General features: G+C 43.2%; 1 protein-coding gene across 1 annotated transcript in view; it reads right to left on the reverse strand.

The window, feature by feature from the left end:
• Positions 1 to 3,373: 3,373 nt before the first annotated feature.
• Positions 3,374 to 19,782, reverse strand: part of DUSP10 (dual specificity phosphatase 10) — a 38,139-nt gene continuing 21,730 nt past the window's right edge. Inside the window, exons 3-4 of the mRNA XM_025991297.2 lie at positions 8,442 to 8,813; positions 3,374 to 4,672 (exon numbers count right to left, since the gene is read on the reverse strand). Of these exons, the coding sequence (XP_025847082.2) occupies positions 4,407 to 4,672; positions 8,442 to 8,813 (638 nt within the window). The 3' untranslated portion in view covers positions 3,374 to 4,406. The remainder of the gene's footprint in view (positions 4,673 to 8,441; positions 8,814 to 19,782) is intronic.

The following is a 19,782-nucleotide window of genomic DNA, read 5'->3' on the forward strand; positions in this document are numbered from 1 at the left end:
ATAGCAAAGACAGAGTTGATCTCAACCAGAGGATAAAAGAACTTCACCCAAAGATGGATAAAGTCACAACGCGTGGGACTATGTATCCTCTTTTAGAGACGGGGTCAGTGTGTTTTCAACCTAGAAGTGATAGTTGCATCTTATGAGACAAATCATCCCTTGCTGATGTCTTTGCCTGGTAGTTATGTATGGCTAACAGAAGTGTGGGTGGATGCCAAGTTGGCAAGGATGGAGTGCGGTGGTTTCATACAGTATCAACTTAGCTAAATGGCAAACTGCATTTCCCTTTGGTGTTTCACACTGGGTTAAGGTCAGCCTTAAGAGAAATTTATATGAGATTTGGCAGGTGGAAGTGAAACAGCCACCACGATGCTATGAAGAGGGCACCAGGCAATATGGTAGCCAGCACGCAGTTTCATTGATCTGATGGCTCACCTTGGCTTACGGCAGTGGCTCTGATCCCTGCATTACTCTTCCTTCAGCGCCACAAGTCCTGTATCAGGTACAGCTTTGCTCTGGCAAAGGGCACCAGATCCTTCCCCAAAATCACCTGTATCCCTGAGGTTGGTAAAAGGCAAATGTAGGTTCTAGATCTTCCTCTGAATTCCACGTCTTCTTTGCCTTCCTCGACTTCAATGGCCAGTGTTTCTCCCTGACTGTTGGCTCCACTGACCTATAGGGATTTCAGCCCATTGTCAGACATGGAGGCTACATACTCCTGATGACTTCACTAGACCCACACTTGTCTAACCCCTAGAATAAACTCATTTTCTCTCCCTCAGTGCCTCTTCTTCTGATCAAACCTCAATACGTGTGTCTTCCACCAAACACTGGAGTGTTGTCGCAGAGAAGGCAAAGTAAAGGCCTGGCGTGCACAGTCTGCCGCCTCTGGAGGGGCAGGAAGTCTTCTACAAACATGTTTAATTTGGAAGTTTTTTCTAAATGCTTTACTCTTGCCAATTCTTCTGGGGGACAGTGCTTAATACTCATTTTCTGCTCACATCCATCTATAATGACTGCCTCTGATTAGAGCTTGAAACCAAACGTCAACCCACACGTATTTCCTGAGATTGGGTATTATATGTTGGGGGACTAAAATATAAATATAATATGTTGTGGTTTATCCACAAAAAGCCCATTCACAAGCAGGGTGAAAGCCATATTCCTTATCTCTAGCCAATTTGGCTCGCCAGACATTTCACCTTCCAGAAGATCTACTTAGAGCAATTTATCAATGTTCTATCTTAGTCCACCTCTGAAGTGTGATTCAGGTCCCGGTTCCTTATTCTAATAGAGCTTTTCATTTTTGTTTTACTGTAACCTCCAATTTTCTCTTTCTCATACTTTATTACCTTTCCAGAAGGCCGTCTTTCCTCATTTACTGTCACCGTGTGATTGCTGGCTTGTGTATGTCTCTTCTTTCATATTTCCCCTGGTCCATTCCTCCACTGGTCAGCTTTCCTACCCCACCTCCCACCTGCTTGTCCTGACCCAAAAGCAGCTAGCACAAGCTCTTCAATGAAATGCGAGCTCCATATCCTGGTTAACATGCACTGAGTGGAAAAGTATTAACTGTTGAAATAAATGTACAGAGAGGAGCTGGAACTGTTGTTCTGTTCAACTTAAAGTAACAGTGTTGGCTGTATCTGCTGAATCTATATATAACAGATTAACTCTATTGAATCATTACATTCATTCAGCACAAAACAACCCCTGCTGGATGATGAAAATGATGCATGGTCAGTTAGACACTCTGCTTTCTCAGGTAGACAACATTCAATTATATCCCAGTTAGCCAAGGCACCTAGCAAGGCCCAGAAACCTGGGGAGTCTGGTTTTTAGAGCAATAGCTTGGTTAATCCATTTTATTTTCATGAAGTGGTTCACATTCCTCATGAAGAAATAGAGGCTAAGTGACTCAAAGCAGATTAGCAAAAAAGACCAGAGTCTCTCTCAGAATTCTTGGTATGTGGGTTGGCAGGATTCCTGTCTGCCCCAGGACAGTCTTTCTCTCAAAATCATCAAGTTCAAAAAGCATAAATCATTTGCATGTAGCTAAAGAACAGAAACTGTCCTGATTCCTCTCCTTGCTTTGTTAAAAGAGAGAGAGAGAGAGAGAAAGAGAGAAGAAAAGGAAAGGAAAGGAAAGGAAAGGAAAGGAAAGGAAAGGAAAGGAAAGGAAAGGAAAGGAAAGGAAAAAGGTCTTACGCTCTATCAGAAATTTAACGTTTGGATCTAGAATAAATGAAAAGAAATGCCTAGTAAATCACCATGTATTTTAAATCACTAATTATATAACAACCTGAGTTCTTAAAATACTCTAGCACCAAGGAACTTGTTAGTCTGAAGAATAGAAAACACTGTAAGAGAAATTAACTTTTCACCTGATTAATTGTCATAAAAATAATTCAAACAGTTCTCAGTTAATTCCTGTGAAAATTCAGTCTTCATTTTTCTTTTTCACTTCCAGTAGAAAAGCTATTTAAAAAAATAAATGTCGGAAATATTTTGTCATCTATTTCTAAGCAATGTTCACAAAAATATGTCAAACGTAGTCATCTAGAACTGGACGTGCCTGAACTCATCAATTCTGTTACTCACCCCAGGCAAATTTCAGTTTGCTGTGACTCTTCCCTATGGCCAAGTCCCTCAAGAGATGTATTTTAATAAAACGTAGAAAACATTGAGATCATGTTCCTCCCCTATCCCCACGCCCCCTTTTCTGTGGATTGGGAACCCATGAAACACTAGCTATATATTAACCAAGTGTGATAGGAAAGCTGTACTCACAGAGCTGGGTTCAATTTGCTGGCAAAAGAGAGTAGGAAATAGCAATGTGCTGCCTTGCACTCTCCGTGGTACACGTTCCCAAAGATGTCAAGTGAGCAAGTGGCAAGGGGAGTGGCAAGGGGACAGGGGAGGGATCATCAAGACCCACTTAAATGGCAGATGGTCACAAATAATTATTAGAGGGCTGCTGGAAAGTCCACGGAATTCTAACCAATCAATCTAGCAGTGACCTGATCCCCAGGGCCCAAAGGCTGGGCTAGAACCTCCCTCCTACCTCTAAGGTGACTTCACCTGAGGTTCTCCTGAGGCAGAAAGAATTCTATTTGCAGGAGAGGGTAGAGGGCTGTGAGAGCAGAGGGGATGATGACTGGGCAGATTGATAACCGGAGCTCTTTGGTTTCCTTGCTAATTCTCTCTGCTTCACACTGGGAACAGAGAATATTTTCCCTTTTTCAAAATATGTATTTTCTCTTTCCCCACATAAAAACATGTGTATATTATGTTACATATACAAGTTACCAGAGGTAAGAGATGCTTGTCCCTGGGCTGAAGAAAAGAGGAGGAAAAAAGACACATCCCAAAATGAGTTTCATTTATATAATGAAAATAAATTTTTACACAATCAACAGAAACACGTCAAGTTGTTGTTGTTTTTGTTTTTTTGCGAAAAATATTTTTAAATAAATTTTTGTCTTTTTTTTTTTTTTTTACATTCTGATATACATATGTAACAAGGTTTATGGCACTGTAACCAGAATCAAAACCAAAAAAAAAAAAAAAAAAAGGAAAAAAGGTGGGAAGGAAAGTAATTGATTTTTATTGAATTCCTTTCAATCTCCAAGCTGGCAAATTTGCACTACTTGTCTATTATCCGGCTGCCAGCTCTAACTTGTTTGCACACTCAAAACATCGTATTATTGCACAAGCCAGTGAAGGCATATGGTATAATGGTCAGTTCCTTGCTATTTAAAAAAAAAAAAAATCTCTTAAACCCAAAGAGGGGGGAAAAATAATCCAGAGTATGAAACACACAAAATCAACAGTATCTTTTGTCTCTTTAAAGAATGCGAAGGGTTCTTAGACCACTTAAGCTGCCCTGATTTTCTCTTTGCACCAGTGAGCACAACAGGGCTTGGTTTGGTTGGGTTTTTGTTTCCTGTGTGGATGGCCCAGGCAGCTCTCGGGCCTTCGTGATTCAATGCCTTTTCTGTCTCTTACTTTTGGTTCTTTTTAATTTGTTTAAGTTGTAGTATCTTCGGTCTATGAACCTGCACAGACTATTTAATCATAAACTCTACAAATAGCTTAAAAGGAAAAGGGGGAAGAAACAAGTTTTGTTATATTTTTATTGTTGGCTTAAAAAAATTACTCTTTTAGCCTCCCTGCTTTATCAGTTCATGGGAAGTAAATCTCAATGGCATCAAAAGATAAATTCTTCTCACACTTGTTAAAAATAAAAAGTTTTTTTAAACAAGTTTTGTTTCCATTCACAAACTTTACCCCATCTAAAAAAAAAAAAGAAAAGAAAGAAAGAAAGAAAAAGAAAAGAAAGAATCCATCCTTCTTTCTCTTCATCTCTTAATGGAGACCAGTAATCCTTTCCATCCAGACTTTTGTCAGACGACCGTTTCCACGCCCATCAGCTTTGGTGTAAGGATTCGCGGTGTCACACCGTTGTTCAGGTCTTCCTCAAACTCCAGTAATTGCCCCATGAAGTTAAGGTTTGGGGAAATAATTGGTCGTTTGCCTTTGACAAATTTATAAGCATCAGTCATGGTCATCCGAGTGTGCTTCATCAAGTACGCGATGACGATGGTGGCAGAGCGGGACACCCCGGCCTGGCAATGAATGAGAAGCCCTTTCCCACACTGGTGAGCTTCCTCTGGGAAAAGGGAGAAAGCCAAGAGGTGCAGGAAAGAAGAAAGACATGGAAAAAGAGCGATTAGCTTTGACCCCGACTTGACAACACTATATTTTGTAGAGAGAAAAAAATAAATAAATTCAAACGGCTTTACAACGAAGTATAATTGACTAGTTAATTGTGTAGATTTATGCTGCAACCAACCTCCAGAACTGGCTAAAAGCAATATTAGCATGAATAAGAATTTACATTTCTACCTTTAAAGAGAGGACGAGGTGAAGAAACCACAGTTAACAGTTCATTGCACAGGTGATGGCAACTTACTGCAGCCAGAGCTACAACACAGTTACGTTGCATGTTAAGCGAGCCACCGATGAAGTAGACCCTTTTGATTAAGGATGATAATTCCAAATCCTAAATCGTGCAGCTTATCAAAACTAGTGTTGTTAACAATGTCTGTCCCAGCTGGGATAGAGAAACAAACATTTCTTCCTTTCTATTATAGAATTTCCCTGTATCAGGAACTGGTATTAAATGGATAAGGATTTCAGTCTTACTAAACTCTCAGGTTAAAGAAACAGAACCCAACCAGAGAGTTGCTATGTTTGGCTTCTTACCAGAAAAGCCTACTGTTGCAAATGTAGCTACAGACTTGCAGTGCTCAGGCAGAAGGCATCACCTACATCTGAACTGTCCAACCCGCCCCCCCCCCCGCACCCCGTATCCATGAATGCTGTTCCAACATGGTGATGATGACAAAGAAGGAGGAATTCTAGTGATGGCCCAGAAATCAGAGCCATTGAAAGAAGCAACACTGGATATATTTTTCAGATATATTAGAAGCTCAGGAGAGTAGCTTGTGGGCACTGCCTAAATGGATTCTTAATGACACTTCTAGACTCAAAGGCATCCCAAGAAAGCAGTCCTGAAAAAATGCCAATTAGACAAAGAATAGAGAAGGGGAGTAAGGAGGAGTGATCTAACTTAAACCTTTTTTTTTTTTTTTTTTAGTTTATTTATTTATTTTAAGTAATCTCTACACCCAATGTGGGGCTTGAACTCATGGTCTCGAGATCAAGAGTTGCATGCTTTTCCAACTGAGCCAGGTAGGTGCCCCTAACTTAAACTACTTCTATTGGCTACCCTGAAGTGGACCAAGAAAAGAAACATCATGCAAAATTCCATCTTAAAAATCTATGAATTAAGCTTACTTCTCATAGATAATAGTACTTGAAGGAAGTGTTTCCCTTTTGCAATTTCTTCTCTTCAGCACACACTATTTATTGACCTCCACACCAAGACTGGCAGGCATGGTGGCAGAAAGATGAGCTGCAAAGTGCTAGGTTTGACTACTGCTTCTACTACACGCTAGATGAGTAACTCCATGTAAGTCACCCAACTCCCCCGAGCTTCAACCCCCCTGTCTGCACAATGGGAGTAATACTCACTAACAAGGCTCAGGGAACATGGGAATAATATCATCCAATTCAGGAATAAATACATTGGCACAGTTAGGCCCTAAACATACTCTGCCTAGTTTATATTAGACCGTCAGTGAACGGCATTATGGTTCCAAAAGCTGCTGTCTCCCCTAAAGCCAGACTATACGATTTCAGTTTATCTAATAAGAAAACAACAAAAATCAAATTGCACCTATGTAGGCTGTGATGCCGAATTGTTCTTCAGGTTAACTGCTATTTGTTATTTGTTTGCTTTTCCTTTTAAAAAATCAGATAAGCCTGAATAACCTACAAGGAATGCAGGTGCCTTGCTTGAAATCCTGTTGGGACAAGCATGTCTGATGCTACTCATTAAATGGAAAACAATCTCTGAACTTCCCCCAGCTGGAATCAAGTCAGATAAAATTGCAGTCATAACATCATATATCAACCAGAAAGTTTCTCATCTACTTGGTGACAAATATTTCTTCCTCGGGGCCCAAGGTTTGATTCACATATTATTAATAAAGAATCTAAAGTGTCTTTGAATCCACAAGCATTGCCATTCGGGAACTATCAGAGCATTGGAAACGTTAGCCCAGCATGTTGTAGAAAGGCCCCTGCCTTGGAATCAAGAGCCTTGCATTCTTTGGGTTTTGAGCTCCCTTCTTTGTTTTTTTTTTTTTGTTGTTGTTGTTGTTGTTTGTTTTTTGGTTTTTTTTTGTACATATGTATGTATTTATTTATTTATAAATTTATTTTGTTTTTTTTAGTATGTATGTATGTATATATTTATTTATTAATTTATTTTTTATTGGTGTTCAATTTGCCAACATACAGAATAACACCCAGTGCTCATCCCATCAAGTGTCCCCCTCAGTGCCCGTCACCCAGTCACCCCCACCCCCCGCCCTCCTCCCCTTCCACCACCCCTAGTTCGTTTCCCAGAGTTAGGAGTCTTTATGTTCTGTCTCCCTTTCTGATATTTCCCACTCACTTTTTTCTTCTTTCCCTTTTATTCCCTTTCATTATTTTTTATATTCCCCAAATGAATGAGACCATATAATGTTTGTCCTTCTCCGATTGACTTATTTCACTCTTGCTCCCTTCTTTGACACTAAAATTCTTACAATCTTGGAGGAGTCATTTTATTTTTCCGAGTTCAGAGACCACTCAGAATTTCCTTCCAGATTGAATAGTAATAGTCCATGATCCCACACTGAAGGTACAATTAATTAGCAAGGAAAACAGCCAGGTGACATGACCAGAACGGCCAACTCTACAGCAAATCTATCAGACCCAAGGCGTTTTTCGGATAAAGGAACACCAAAAAATGAGTGCATTCTTCCTGGGACAGAGGCCAGTAACGACCTGCTACACTATTTAGGAAAAGTACTGGATCACCTTCTTGTGGTAACGAAGGTTGGAGTCACTTGAAAAAATTGTTGAGTGTCTGCTAAGTGCCACATGTTCCCTCAAATGATAACGTGAGCCTTAAAACAGTCCAAGGCTATAGAAGCAGCAAAAGTTGGCGTTAGGCTTATGGCTCAGCTGGTGGTTCCTTCCTCCTGGAGATTAAAGTCTGCTGTTTTTAGGATTCCCCTCCCTGGGAACCGCTCAGGCTACAAAACCTGACCTTTCCTACTTCAGCGAGTTTGGGGCAAGTCTTAGGAAATCTAGTACCACCTTGCTAATGCTCACACTCATGCCCTTCTGCTACCCAGTGTTTAAGGCCAGACACAAAGCAGGTGGAAGCGAAAAACAACTCAGCCCTCCCTCCACTCCTGCCTCCTCTGTGCTGATGTGACAGGTCACGATGTTCACTAAGCACCGTTTAACTGAAAAACCTTCTTCAGGGGCAGCCTTCCAGCAAATGCCACCTTGGCCTCAACCTCATGTAAAGAAGCCGTGCCAACCGCAAATTAATTCAACCCAAGGAGGAGGAGGCATGGGTGAGTTTGGAGGTAGTGTCTTCACTGCAGTTTACTTCTTGCAAGGCTCCGACACACATGGAATAGACCAGATAGCCCCAGCGCCAGCTCTGGCCTCCAGTGCCTTCCTCTCTATCACTTCTTTTGAAATTCCGAGACATAACACATCCACACTCATCCCTTCCCACCTTCTAATGAGAGCTAGAGGGACATGGGTTTCAGCACCAAACCGAATCACTGTTCCTCTACACCCATCCCAGTGGCTCCCATGCATTCAGTGGGCTGTGACTCCGAAGAGCCTGGAAACACCCCAGGGCAGCCTTTCTGCAAGGCCGGCATAAACCCTGGCCTTGATCTCAAAGCAAAAGCTGGAGGGGAAAGGAAGGTGGAAGATGAGAGGCCCCCATGGGAGATAGTTACCGATGAACTCAAAAGCCTCCTCGAAGTACTGCCGCAGGTTCTGCTTGTTGCTGTCAGTGGCCGGCAGCCGTTTGTAGTTGAACAGGCCTTTCTCGTAGTGGTAGAGGGGCAGGTGAGTGGTGACGTTGATGACGTAGCCTATGTTCAGCCGCTGCATCGTGTCCAGGTCCTGAGCATCCTGCTCGTTGCCAAGGAACAGGAAGGGCAAGATGGGCGTCAGCTCTGCATTCTCGATGTCAGGGGTGGTGGGGATGGACTGAGGTAGCATGCTCGAGGCTGCAGACGCACCGCCCCCCACCTCCCGGCACTCCTGGAGCTGGAGGGAGTTGTCACAGAGGTTTTCATGGTTCTGCTTAAAACTGCTAAGTCCACCTGGAGCAAACACAAAAGAGAGTGAGAATGACCATCCCTCAAACTTCAGAGCCAGCAGAAATTGCCACTGTCCCCATAGAAGTAAGTGTGCACTGTTGCAGATGCACATTTTTTAAAAATAAGATCTGAACAAAAATGCAAGGCCACTTGGGGATCCAGGACAAGCTTCAGAGGCTCTCGCTGCATGCAGTACTTTGGAAATGTGCTCTTTCCGCAGACCGTGGCATGTTCCTTCCCCTGGAAAGAGTTTGTTTGCAGCATCAGGCAATTTCATCAACAGCAGATCTGATCTGCCTCCAAGAGCCATATGCTCAGTGGCCTACATAGAACCTTGTGCTTTGGGGGCCAGGGAAGGCATGGCCGGCCTCCTCAGGCACTACAGGCATGTGTCCTGCACTCTCCCATAAGCTTACCTCACCCAGAAAGACAAGTTTGCTCCCGGTACAGCAGGGCAGCTATGGACAGGGACCTTGGAAGACCCAGATTACCTTGGCTATAGTCCCAGTAACACAACTTCTTGGCTCTGTGACTTAGGCAAGTTAATTTCTCTGTCTGTGCTTTTGGTTCCCCATCTGTAAAATGAGGGTAATAGCATCTACCTCTTAGTGCAGTTGGGAGTCTGGCATGAATGAATGCAGGCAAGTAAGCAAACCTCCCCATCAACAAGTACAGCATCACTTTTGGGAATATAGCTTAAGAAAGTGATCTGGCCAAAGATCCCCAGCTAGATGTGTAAAGAGGTTTACTACAACATTACCTGTTTTACACAAAAGGCCAAGAACAAAAAACGACTTTTAAAAAAGGAAAAGTTATTGCATTCCTCCCATGGAATATTAAGTAGCCATTAAAAGTTGTGAGAGGGATGTGAAAACAAAGAAAATGTTTCTGTTTAATGTGAAATGAAACAAAGCCAACTCAAAAACATTCATCATACACAAGATCCAAAGCTCAAGGACCGTGCGAAAAAGAACACTTGCTTAAGTTGGGAAATTGATGAATCACATTTTATGGTTTCAATTTTTCCTTTAATATTTGCTAGATGCATGGATGCACTGCACACATGGATAAGTCTAAAGGATTATCACAAGGGTCAAATGATACAATGTACACGTAAGGGCTAGGAGATCTGAGTTGATACTATTCCTATCAAGTGGGCTCTAATTCTCATCAAACAACTACATACTCATGCCTTTCTTTTGAAAGGAGAGGAAAGTTAGTGACCTCCTGTAAGCTGAAAGCCTCCAGAAGACCACATTCATGCTGTCTGAGAGACGCCTGATATCTGTCTTGATAGTTTTAGGAGATAAGGCCGGAAACACAAAGTGTGGACAGGATACGGTTGTGTTGAAATAAAGACAGGAAGTCTATCTGTCCACTAGATTCTGAACATTAGCACATGCTCTTCCTCATTTCAAGCCTCATCTTTGGCATCTACAGGCAGGAAGCTCCAGACTATAGCCTAGACCGAGTCTCAGGGCTGTGCTCACCCAGGACACATCCAGCTAGGCATGAAGACCAGGTAAGTCATATTTTCATTAAGACCCAGAGATGACACAAAGATCATTCAAAGAGGGTAATATTATGGCCACTTCATCTGTGAGTGTCAAACCCTATTTTTGCTTCTTGAAAAGAAAAACAAGAGCTATAAATTCATTTTCAGGGATTTCTAGAATTACACTCTGCCTCTACAGAGTATTAGCTCACTCTTCTATGAAATCATGATTGAAAAGTTTGTCTGGGCCCTAAGAGGTTATTTTTAAAGTAGACAAAAGAAATGGAAAACCAGAAAGACTTCAGTAGTGACTACTTTTTAAGAAAATTGAAATTACCCACTGTCCCCATTACAAACTCCACGAAAGAGACTTCAAAGCGTTACTTTAAAATCTGCTCAGCCTTGCCCCCATAAAATCCAAGTAAGCAATTCACACCAACTCTGTGACGGGAGCCTCGTTTGCTTTTTTTTTTTTTTTTCCCTTAAAAAAAGGCAGTGGTTACACTTTTTCATATAAGATGAGAAGAAAGAACAACAAAATAAACTCAAAAGAAGTCTCAAAGGGGTTGGGGGGGGGGGGACTTTTGTCCGTTCTTATTTAGGGTACTCAAGCTGTAATTTGTCTTAAAAGCAGCTAGTTTAAAAAAAAAAAAGTGCATGCCAAAAAAACCCACACACAGAAAAAAGCAGCATACAGCTTTTTAAAATTCTGTCTCTACACCTCCTTTCCCAATGACATCAGCTGGAGGCTCCCCACCTGCCCAGTTGCCATAGCAGTTACACAAAGACATACAATGACATCAGTTGGCATGATATCAGCTCTTTGAGTACAAACAATACAAGAAGAACTACTTTGTTTAAGGCCCTTGGTGCAACTGTGTTCTGGGGAGCCAATGATGTAATGCTAACAGGTGGCATGGGCCTTCCATTTGCCTAATGGGGGAAAAAAGCCCTTGGGGGAGGGGAGGAAGGAATCTGAGACAGACAGACACAGAATGCTCACGGTCCCAGGGGGTGCTCACGTGCAGAAGTACATGTATATTGCGTGTTTAAGCCACGCGGGAACTCTGCTCATAGAATATTCAGAGACGGGGAGGAGAGAAAAGGAAATATTGTGACTCGAATGCATGAGCTTACACCAGGCAATTCTCCTTGAGGGGCAGGAAGAAATAGGGGCCAGTTCACTTATCGGTCCGCTGACCAGCGTGGGCATCAGTTCTCAGTAAGGGTCGCGCCATCCACAACCAGCAGGTACACAAGGCTCCCAGGATGGTGCTTCCAGCAAAATGAACCTGGCAAGTCTCACCATGGTGGCTTTTTTTTTTTTTTTTTCCTAAGAGAGATGTCTGCAGGGAGAATGGATTCCTTCTCCTGGGGGATTGGAACTGGAAGCTGGGGAAGGCCAGGAGGGAACCCTAAGGCTAATGTGGTTGTCTCTTCCAACCACCTGCCCCCCACCTTCCCCCCACCATATGCCAAACTGCCTGGTCACTTGACAAGGGGCTTTGATTACGTCCTGTTCCTTATTATTGTATAAGAACATTCTCATGGGATAACTAACAAGTGAGGTGGAGACAGGGTAGCTGGTGGTTAGAGGCAGACAGGTCCAGGCTGCAATGTTCCTTCTGCCCCATAAGAGCTGTTGAGTCTTGGTGCAAATCACCATCCCTCATTGAGCCTCAGTTTACTGATCTGCAAAGTGGGCATAAGGTCACCCACCCTTCGAGTTGTGGTGTGGGCAGCCTATGTGAACACGCTGATGTAGAACCAGGCATTTGATAAATAAAGTCTTCTTTCCCTGCTCTCCTCACCATCCTTGTCCTTGTCTCCCTTTGGTTGGGCCCCACTGCGGTAAGAACCCGAAGTGCTATGCAGTGGTTCTCAGGCCACACGGCTTGGGTCTGAGTCCCAGCACGGGCAACACTAGCTGCTAGACCCTGAGCAAATCTCCTACCTCCTGGTTCCACAGTTTCCCCAGATATAAAACAGGGAGAATAGTCATCCCTACCTCACACGACTGTTTTGAGGATCAGACCAGTTAGTAAAAATAAAGTATTTTGAAACATCTATCCATAGTGAGCACTTTTTGGTTTGCATTACTTCGGGAAACTGCCATTTTATTTTTATTTATTTTTTATTTTTTTGGAAACTGTCATTTTAAAGATCTTAAAAAAAATTCCTTTGCTTAATAAAGCCTCTAAATGATCAGTAAGCTAATGTTCTAGAGTTTTTACTTTTAAAATTTAAAAAGAAGTAGGGACAATGTATCTGAGCAGTTTTAACATCTAAATAATATACTTTTATCATAAAGAAAACAATAGCACCCTCTCCTTCCTAAGCAAATAGATCTGATTTCATTTGTTTTGCCTTGGCTTTCCCAATAAAAACTGCATATTTTTTTGAATTCCTGTGTGGAGTGGTTTTTTTGTTTTGTTTTTTGTTTGTTTGTTTTTTTTTTTGTTTTTTTTTTTGGTTTTTTGTTTTGTTTTGTTTTGTTTTCCAGAGGAGGAGTGTGTTTTAAATAAAACTGCTCTTGGCCCATCCCTTCCCCCCACACCCCCGTCCCCACCAGGCAGGGCGATCTTCTTACGCACACGATTGCTTGCAGTTACTGTGCAAATATTTTCAAGGCATGAGCCACATCGCCGGGGGCAAACATTTCAAACCTTATCTGAAACCTAGGTTCTCTGCCAACGGGAGCATGGTCAGCACTTTGATTCTGAACAGGGACAACACAGAATATTCCACCCCTAAAGAAAAATCTGTAGACACACAAGTCCCGGGTTCTTCCAACAGCAAGGCCACAGTCCCACTGAAGCAACGGAGGCTAGTTTTAGCGGAAAAGCTCTTTGTAGATTGGTTTCAGCTCCTGGTGCTGTTTTGGCTATTGCAGTCCTAGGAACAGAAGAGCCTTCTGTAATGCGACCGGGAGCAGTGCTCTGGGTGGCAAATTAAGGAACCACATCCAAATGCAAAATCTATGAGCAAGAGATTTCCATATTCTGAAGATGGACAGCACTTTCACACACACATGCTTTTTGGCTTCATGCTAAGCTGGAAAGTGAACATTCCAGAACGTTCTCCTTACAGAAATGTAAGGAGAACTCTCACTGAAGGTCAGCAAATGGAATTACCCAAAAACCCAAAGAGAGGTGTGGGGGGGGGATAAAAAGGAGCTCTTCTACAAGTTTGCTGAGAGCATACTGATCACCCCCTTTTTTGGTCTACTTTTCCTTAGTGGGTGACTAGTCTTTTATTTTTTTTTTAATTTTTAAGAAAGATGTATTTATTTATTTTAGAGAGAGTGTGAGCAAGGGGAAGGGCAGAGAGAGAGAATCTCCAGCAGACTCTTTGCTGAGCACGGGGCCGTACGTGGGACTCGATCTTACCACTATGAGATAGATTGTGACCTGAGCTGAAATCAAGAGTTGGACACTCAACCAACTGAGCCTGGGTGAATAGTCTTTTTTTTTTTTTTTTAAGATTTTATTTATTTATTCATGAGAAACACAGAGAGAGTGAGAGAGACGCAGAGACACAGGCAGAGGGAGAAGCAGGCCCCATGCAGGGAGCCCAACATGGGACTGGATCCCAGGTCCCCGGGATCAGGCCCCGGGCCGAAGGCAGGTGCTAAACCGCTGAGCCACCCAGGCTGCCCCTGAATAGTCTTATATGAAGTAAAATGGTACTTTGATGATAGTGGTTAAGAACACAGACTCTGGAGCCAGACGATTGGGGTTTAAAATCCAGGCTGCCATCACTACCTAGCTGTGTTACCTTGGGCGAATTATTTAGTATCTCTCTGCTCTTCTGTCTCTACATCCAAAATATGTAGTTCACCCTGGTATCTACCTCATAGGCCTCTTCACATGGATAAAATGCTACATGAGTTAGATATCATTACTACAACTGGGAGAGAGATTAATGTAAAATGGGCCCTCACAGGGCCATTTGGTGGGTCCTCCATGGAGACTGCAGTACATCAAAGCAGACTCTCAAGATTGTACATACTCAAGGATCCTTGTGGAAGAAACAAAGCCTGGGTAAACTGGAGTGGACGTTAGGCTTCTTGCACTGAAACTCTCAAAGACAGGGTCATGGTGACTTCATACTCAAGGCAGAAAATCACCCACCTTAATAGGAGAAATATTAGAAATATTTGGGATACCAGCTAGATCCACCCAGGAAACTGTTACTGTTTGTTTTACATGGAATTGTCTTTTTAGTCCACAGACTGTATATTATAGTAGGAATGATTTCAAGTTCAATGACACCAGGTGGTGTCCCCTAAACCGTCTTATGATCCTGTCCCCGGGCAACATGGGGAGGCTATAGAAAAGAGCGAGGATGAGTCAAGTGAGAGCACTATGTAAGTAGGTATACAAAGAAACAAAGGGATTAAGAAACACTTTTGTTATCCAGGGAAGAGACAGAGTTGGGACGCCGGGTCCAGAAGTTTGGTCGGTGGGACCATGAGTCAGTGAGGAGTCTCCCTGTGATCTCTACAATCATGACATTTCATCACTTACATGTGAAATGTCCAATGTGTGAAAAGACATAAACAAAGAGGTATCATTAAGCTTAACATTCTTAACAACATCAGGATCTTGAATCCAGCTGAGGACATATTGATGATTTGGACAAATATTGTTAAATGTTCCAGGAAGATATATTTACGTTGCCTCGTGACCTGTTTTGTTTTGTTTTGTTTTTTTTCCTGGTCTGGTGTCTTTGATAGGAGATATAAGTTTTCTACAGATATATTTTAAAAGCCAACTCTAGAAGGCGGTCTATGATATATAAGGCAGCAGGGGGAAAGCTTTGCCTTGATTCAGAATACTGGCTCTGCCCCATGCCAGCTGTGTGGCTTTGTGAAAGTTACTGGGTGTTTCTGGACTCGTTTTCCTTAAGTTTAAAACAGGAATAACTACTAGCTTGTAATGATTTGGTGAAACTGCTAGTAAAACATCCATCCTGGTCTTTAAGAAGGTATTCAAACCCTGTAGCTATCTGGATAAGATTGTCAGTGGGGCCGCAAAGATAAGGAGCACCCAGGTGGTCAGGTGCAGGAGGATGACTGTGCTCTAGCGCAAAGGAGTGGGTTGAGCTAGAGGTGGGACCTTGAAGGAAGGTACAGTTGGTTTAGAGACACGGGGAAAAGAACATCTGGCAGAGCCAGTCCTGAGCAAGGGAAAGGGTGCCAAAGCACAGACCACAGGGCACACTGCCTGCAGCTCTGCCCTCGTAAAGGTCATATGCCGTGCTGTTGGGTCTCAGCTCAGACTTCACTAACACAGGTGAAGATGGCACACAGAACAGGGTCTGGTGGTTGGTGGTCTCTACTGGAAACTGTATTATATCTAGTTATTCATGTTCTAAGGTTTCGATAGAATGGAGAGCGAGGATAAATAGGGTTATCCAAATGGGCTAAAGGCATTCCTGGCAAATTTTCTGGAGATACATATATACATACACACATACACATATATAGAGATTTCTAGAAATTTTAGAAACAGAGATCTTGAAAAGTTGTGTTGCATGGATGTATAACTTTTCTCTATTTATAATTCTTCAATTAGTTGAGATGTTCAAAATTTTGCTCAGGGTCACTGTATAAAATCTTAGTTTAAGCATTTGTAATATGTACACATGCAGCCTCACTTCACAACTAAAACTGCACTTTGAATATTTATTTTTTTCATTTTTTTCTTCCTATGCATACCTAAATGAATAGCTTTCATAGAGTTTCAGTTCTTGGAGAACAGGGATAGTCTTATTTAAATCCCTCCGTACATAAGGCTTCACCAAATGTCACAGGAGGGCAGGTGGTTTGTTGATATGTTTGATACCAAACACTGTAGGGAAGAGATACTGAGATAGACGATCAATTCCTTTTGGGAAATAACTTACGAACATTAAAAGATAAAAAAGGAGCTTCCTGGTGTCAACTTTACCTACTGACAAATTGTAGGTAGAAATTATTTCAAGAATGCCCCTCACAAAACCATCTTCCTATAACAGGCTGAAGGTCACTCTTGTTCTTATATTCAATATTATTTAACCTAACCAAGAGGTATTTAGTTATGTTTTGAAGAAAATTCCTGAAAAGTTTCTACTAGAATTTACTCAAAATTTGAGTGAACAATATAGTCCTTTTGTTGGATTTCCTGCTGGACAGAAATCATAATTTAGATCACTGATTTTTACCCCAAATAAACATTGCTGGTATAGTCACTGTAACGCAAGTAACTTATGTATTTGTGTGTCCTTCAGATTCTGTGCCATTGCTCCCACAATTTGGTAGATTATAAAATCTAGCATTCTGGAAATAAGCTAATATTTGACTATAATGTATACCAAGAACTTGCTCCTTCCCAGTCTTTGTATAATTTGCAAAGAGCTCTCAGCTTAATTTCTGTCTCTATAGACTTCTACGGCTATTTGCAATCATTCACTTGTTTGGGGGCTCTTCCTTCCTATGTTTTAAAATGCACTGCTTCCTTCTTTGATGTATAAGATCTTTGCGATGTCCTCAGTGGAAGAGAATTTTGTATAAATCCCTACCTAAATAGTTATCTCAAAAACGAGAACCAAGTCAGAAGGATCCAATGACTGAGGAACCGTGTTTTTAAAAAGTTGAAAATGAAGCTCTGATCACACACCTTCCAGGAAACGCTGCTCCTGGCATGGTTCTGTCCAAATTGCAAAGATTCTCCCTCTGTCCCCACCAGAGGACAGCTCAGAAGTTGTCACCACACTTCTGTCCCCAGTTGTCCCCATCTCTGTCTCCACACTTCCCAGCTCAGAAGTTGCCTTGGGGGTTGTGGGGGGGAAGGCATCCAAATGCCCTCACTGCAGGATGGGTCAGAACAGGGCCAGGGATTAGGTTACCTTCTTTCTGGCTGCTTCCAGAGCTCCAGGGTGCTAAAAAAGCACCTTCTCCCACCACGGGAGGTGCACTTCTAATGTCCCCTTCCTGCCACCCCCACTTTAAGGCTTTCACAGGCAACCAGGGTTTAGGATACCTCAAGTCTAATTTGTGCATATTTGAATAACAGGAGCGGATTGTTTGAGAGGCTACTTCACAAGGACATAAATACAGCCTGTTTCCTTAAATCTGTGACCTCATGTATTTACATTAGAACAGAAAGGGCTGCCAGAAGCAACAGCTGATGACAGTCATGTAATTTTCCACAAAGACAACAATTAAACAGCTTCGTGTTCTCTTAATGAGCAGATGACTTTCATGTGAGTGGGATTCAAACTGTAAGATGTCAGAGTTCCCACAGCCCCGGAACCCCCCTCAGGTTTTTGCAGGAGTCACTGGGACTAGGAAGGGCCACCTTCGGCCCCTCTTCTGCACTGCCAGCACCTGTTGGCTCCCTCTGCATCCCCCCGACCCCGCCTCCCCCGCCCCCACCCCTTCCCTCTCTCAGAAACCCAACAGAAGAATAAGGGAGGAAGACCAGAAGGGGGGAAGAGTCTACCTGGAACACCTATGACGCCTGGCCTGCCAAGGAATCCGCAGATTATTTTTGAAACCTATGCTCAAAGAATCCAGGGAAGGTCCAGCCCCTTCTCCCCCCACCTAGTGAGAACCCCACCTTGACACCCACTCTCCCCATCTTGTCAGAATGGTTTGAGAAGAACCACCTGGAAGGCAGGGGTGGGTGTCACCGTCTGCTGGGATTCAGCCTTTCAGCCTGGTCCAGACTGGACAGAGCGGCCCGCCAGCCCTGGTGGGTCCAGTCGCCCCCTGCAGCCTCCCACTCCGTCCGAAGGGCCCTCCTGCGGAACCTCATTTTCACGGGCTGTCCACCTGCCTCTAGAACGAACTTCACTCCCACTAACAAACATGCCAATGAACCAGAGGGAAAGGAATTGTTTTCTTTCCACAACAGGGCTTTGGGAGTCCATTAGGTGAGTGGCTTTCCACGAACAAGTGTGCCTGTCAAAACACAGGTTCGGTGTGTGGGGCCCAAGGTGTGGCCCAAGGACAGCCGAGTTCCAGCCCTATGTTCCTAGTGGAGACTTGCAAGGTCAGATTTCCTTCTGGTTCCTCTAACCCTCCACATCTAAACCATCCCCAAGTCTCAGCACAGACCCACTAGCTCCCAGGGAGAAAGACACACCAGATGGAAACACTCAGCTCAAGTCTCTGGGTTTCCTTAGCAGACAAGCCAGAGATATTAGCACATTTCCATTTTATAATCTCTTTTATCTAAGAGCAAGCCCTGTAGAACATTTCGGGATTTGAGTGACATGTGGTGGATGCCCCTTCCCTCTCTCCACCTCTCACCCTCCCCACAGGTCAGGGTCCAAGGGAGGAGATGGATGATAAACATATAAACACACAAAGAAAAAGGTAATGATTAATTATGATAAGGGCCATGAGGTGGCCTCCAGTTTCTGGGTGCTGTGAGAGGGAACTAATTAGATGGGGTTCTGGGAGGGCCTCTCCGGGGATGAGAAGGGAAGGGCTGGCTTGGGGAACGGGTAAAGGGCAGAGAGGCCACACCATTGGCAAGGGCAGGACACTCCCTAGCCCAGTGGTGACTCCAGGGAGCCCAATGGTTGGAACCTAATGAGCAGGCAAGGGGAGGGAGTGACCAGTGGAAGTCAAAGAACTCTGCAGAGGGCCTCTTAGGGACATTATGCAGTGAGGATTTTATTCTAAGTTCAGCAGGAAGCTCTTGATTGTTCAGAAGTCCATAATACGGGATTATTATGTGTTTGAAAAGAAAAAGGCATCAAGAGAGAAAGGGGGAAAAAATTAACTTACCAGATGGTGCAATTTACCTATACTCCAAAACCTGGGCAAAAATCACACCATTTCTTTCCCCAAATACATCTTTTGTACCTGCTATGGACTGAACCGTGTCCCCCACCCCATGCCCCCAAATTCACATGTTGAAGTCAGACCCCCCCAGGGCTCCCTCCACACCCAGTGTGGTGGTATTTGGAGATAGGGCCTTTGAGAGGTAATTAGTTTTAGATGAGGTCATGGGGGTGGAGTTCTCATGATGAGACTAGTGCCCTTGTAAAAAGAGACAGAGAGCTTGGTGACTTTTCATCCACGATGATGGGGGGGCGGAGGGGGGAACACAGCGAGAAGGTGGCTGTCTGCGAGCCAGGAAGAGGACTCTCACCACAACCTGACCATCCTGGCCCCTAGATTTCAGACTTCCAGCCTCCAGAACTATGAGAGAGTAAAGTATTTAATTGCACCTGCCTATGATATTTTGCAGACTAATATGGTTCCACTTTTAATCACCAATATAGCTTACTTTTTAAAAATATAAATTATAATTCCTACTTTTGAAGAGCCACACCCAAGCCTGTGGATTATTTGGGAACCTGGCCCCCGGGAGCCAAACCAAGTTTTATCATATCTTAAAATGAAACCTGAGACATTCTAAGGTCAAGATGAGGATGCTGCCTACAGGACCAGCAGAAACATATATGGCCATCAGAAGC

The sequence above is a fragment of the Vulpes vulpes genome, chromosome 5, assembly GCF_048418805.1.
Source record: "Vulpes vulpes isolate BD-2025 chromosome 5, VulVul3, whole genome shotgun sequence".
NCBI lineage: Eukaryota > Metazoa > Chordata > Mammalia > Carnivora > Canidae > Vulpes > Vulpes vulpes.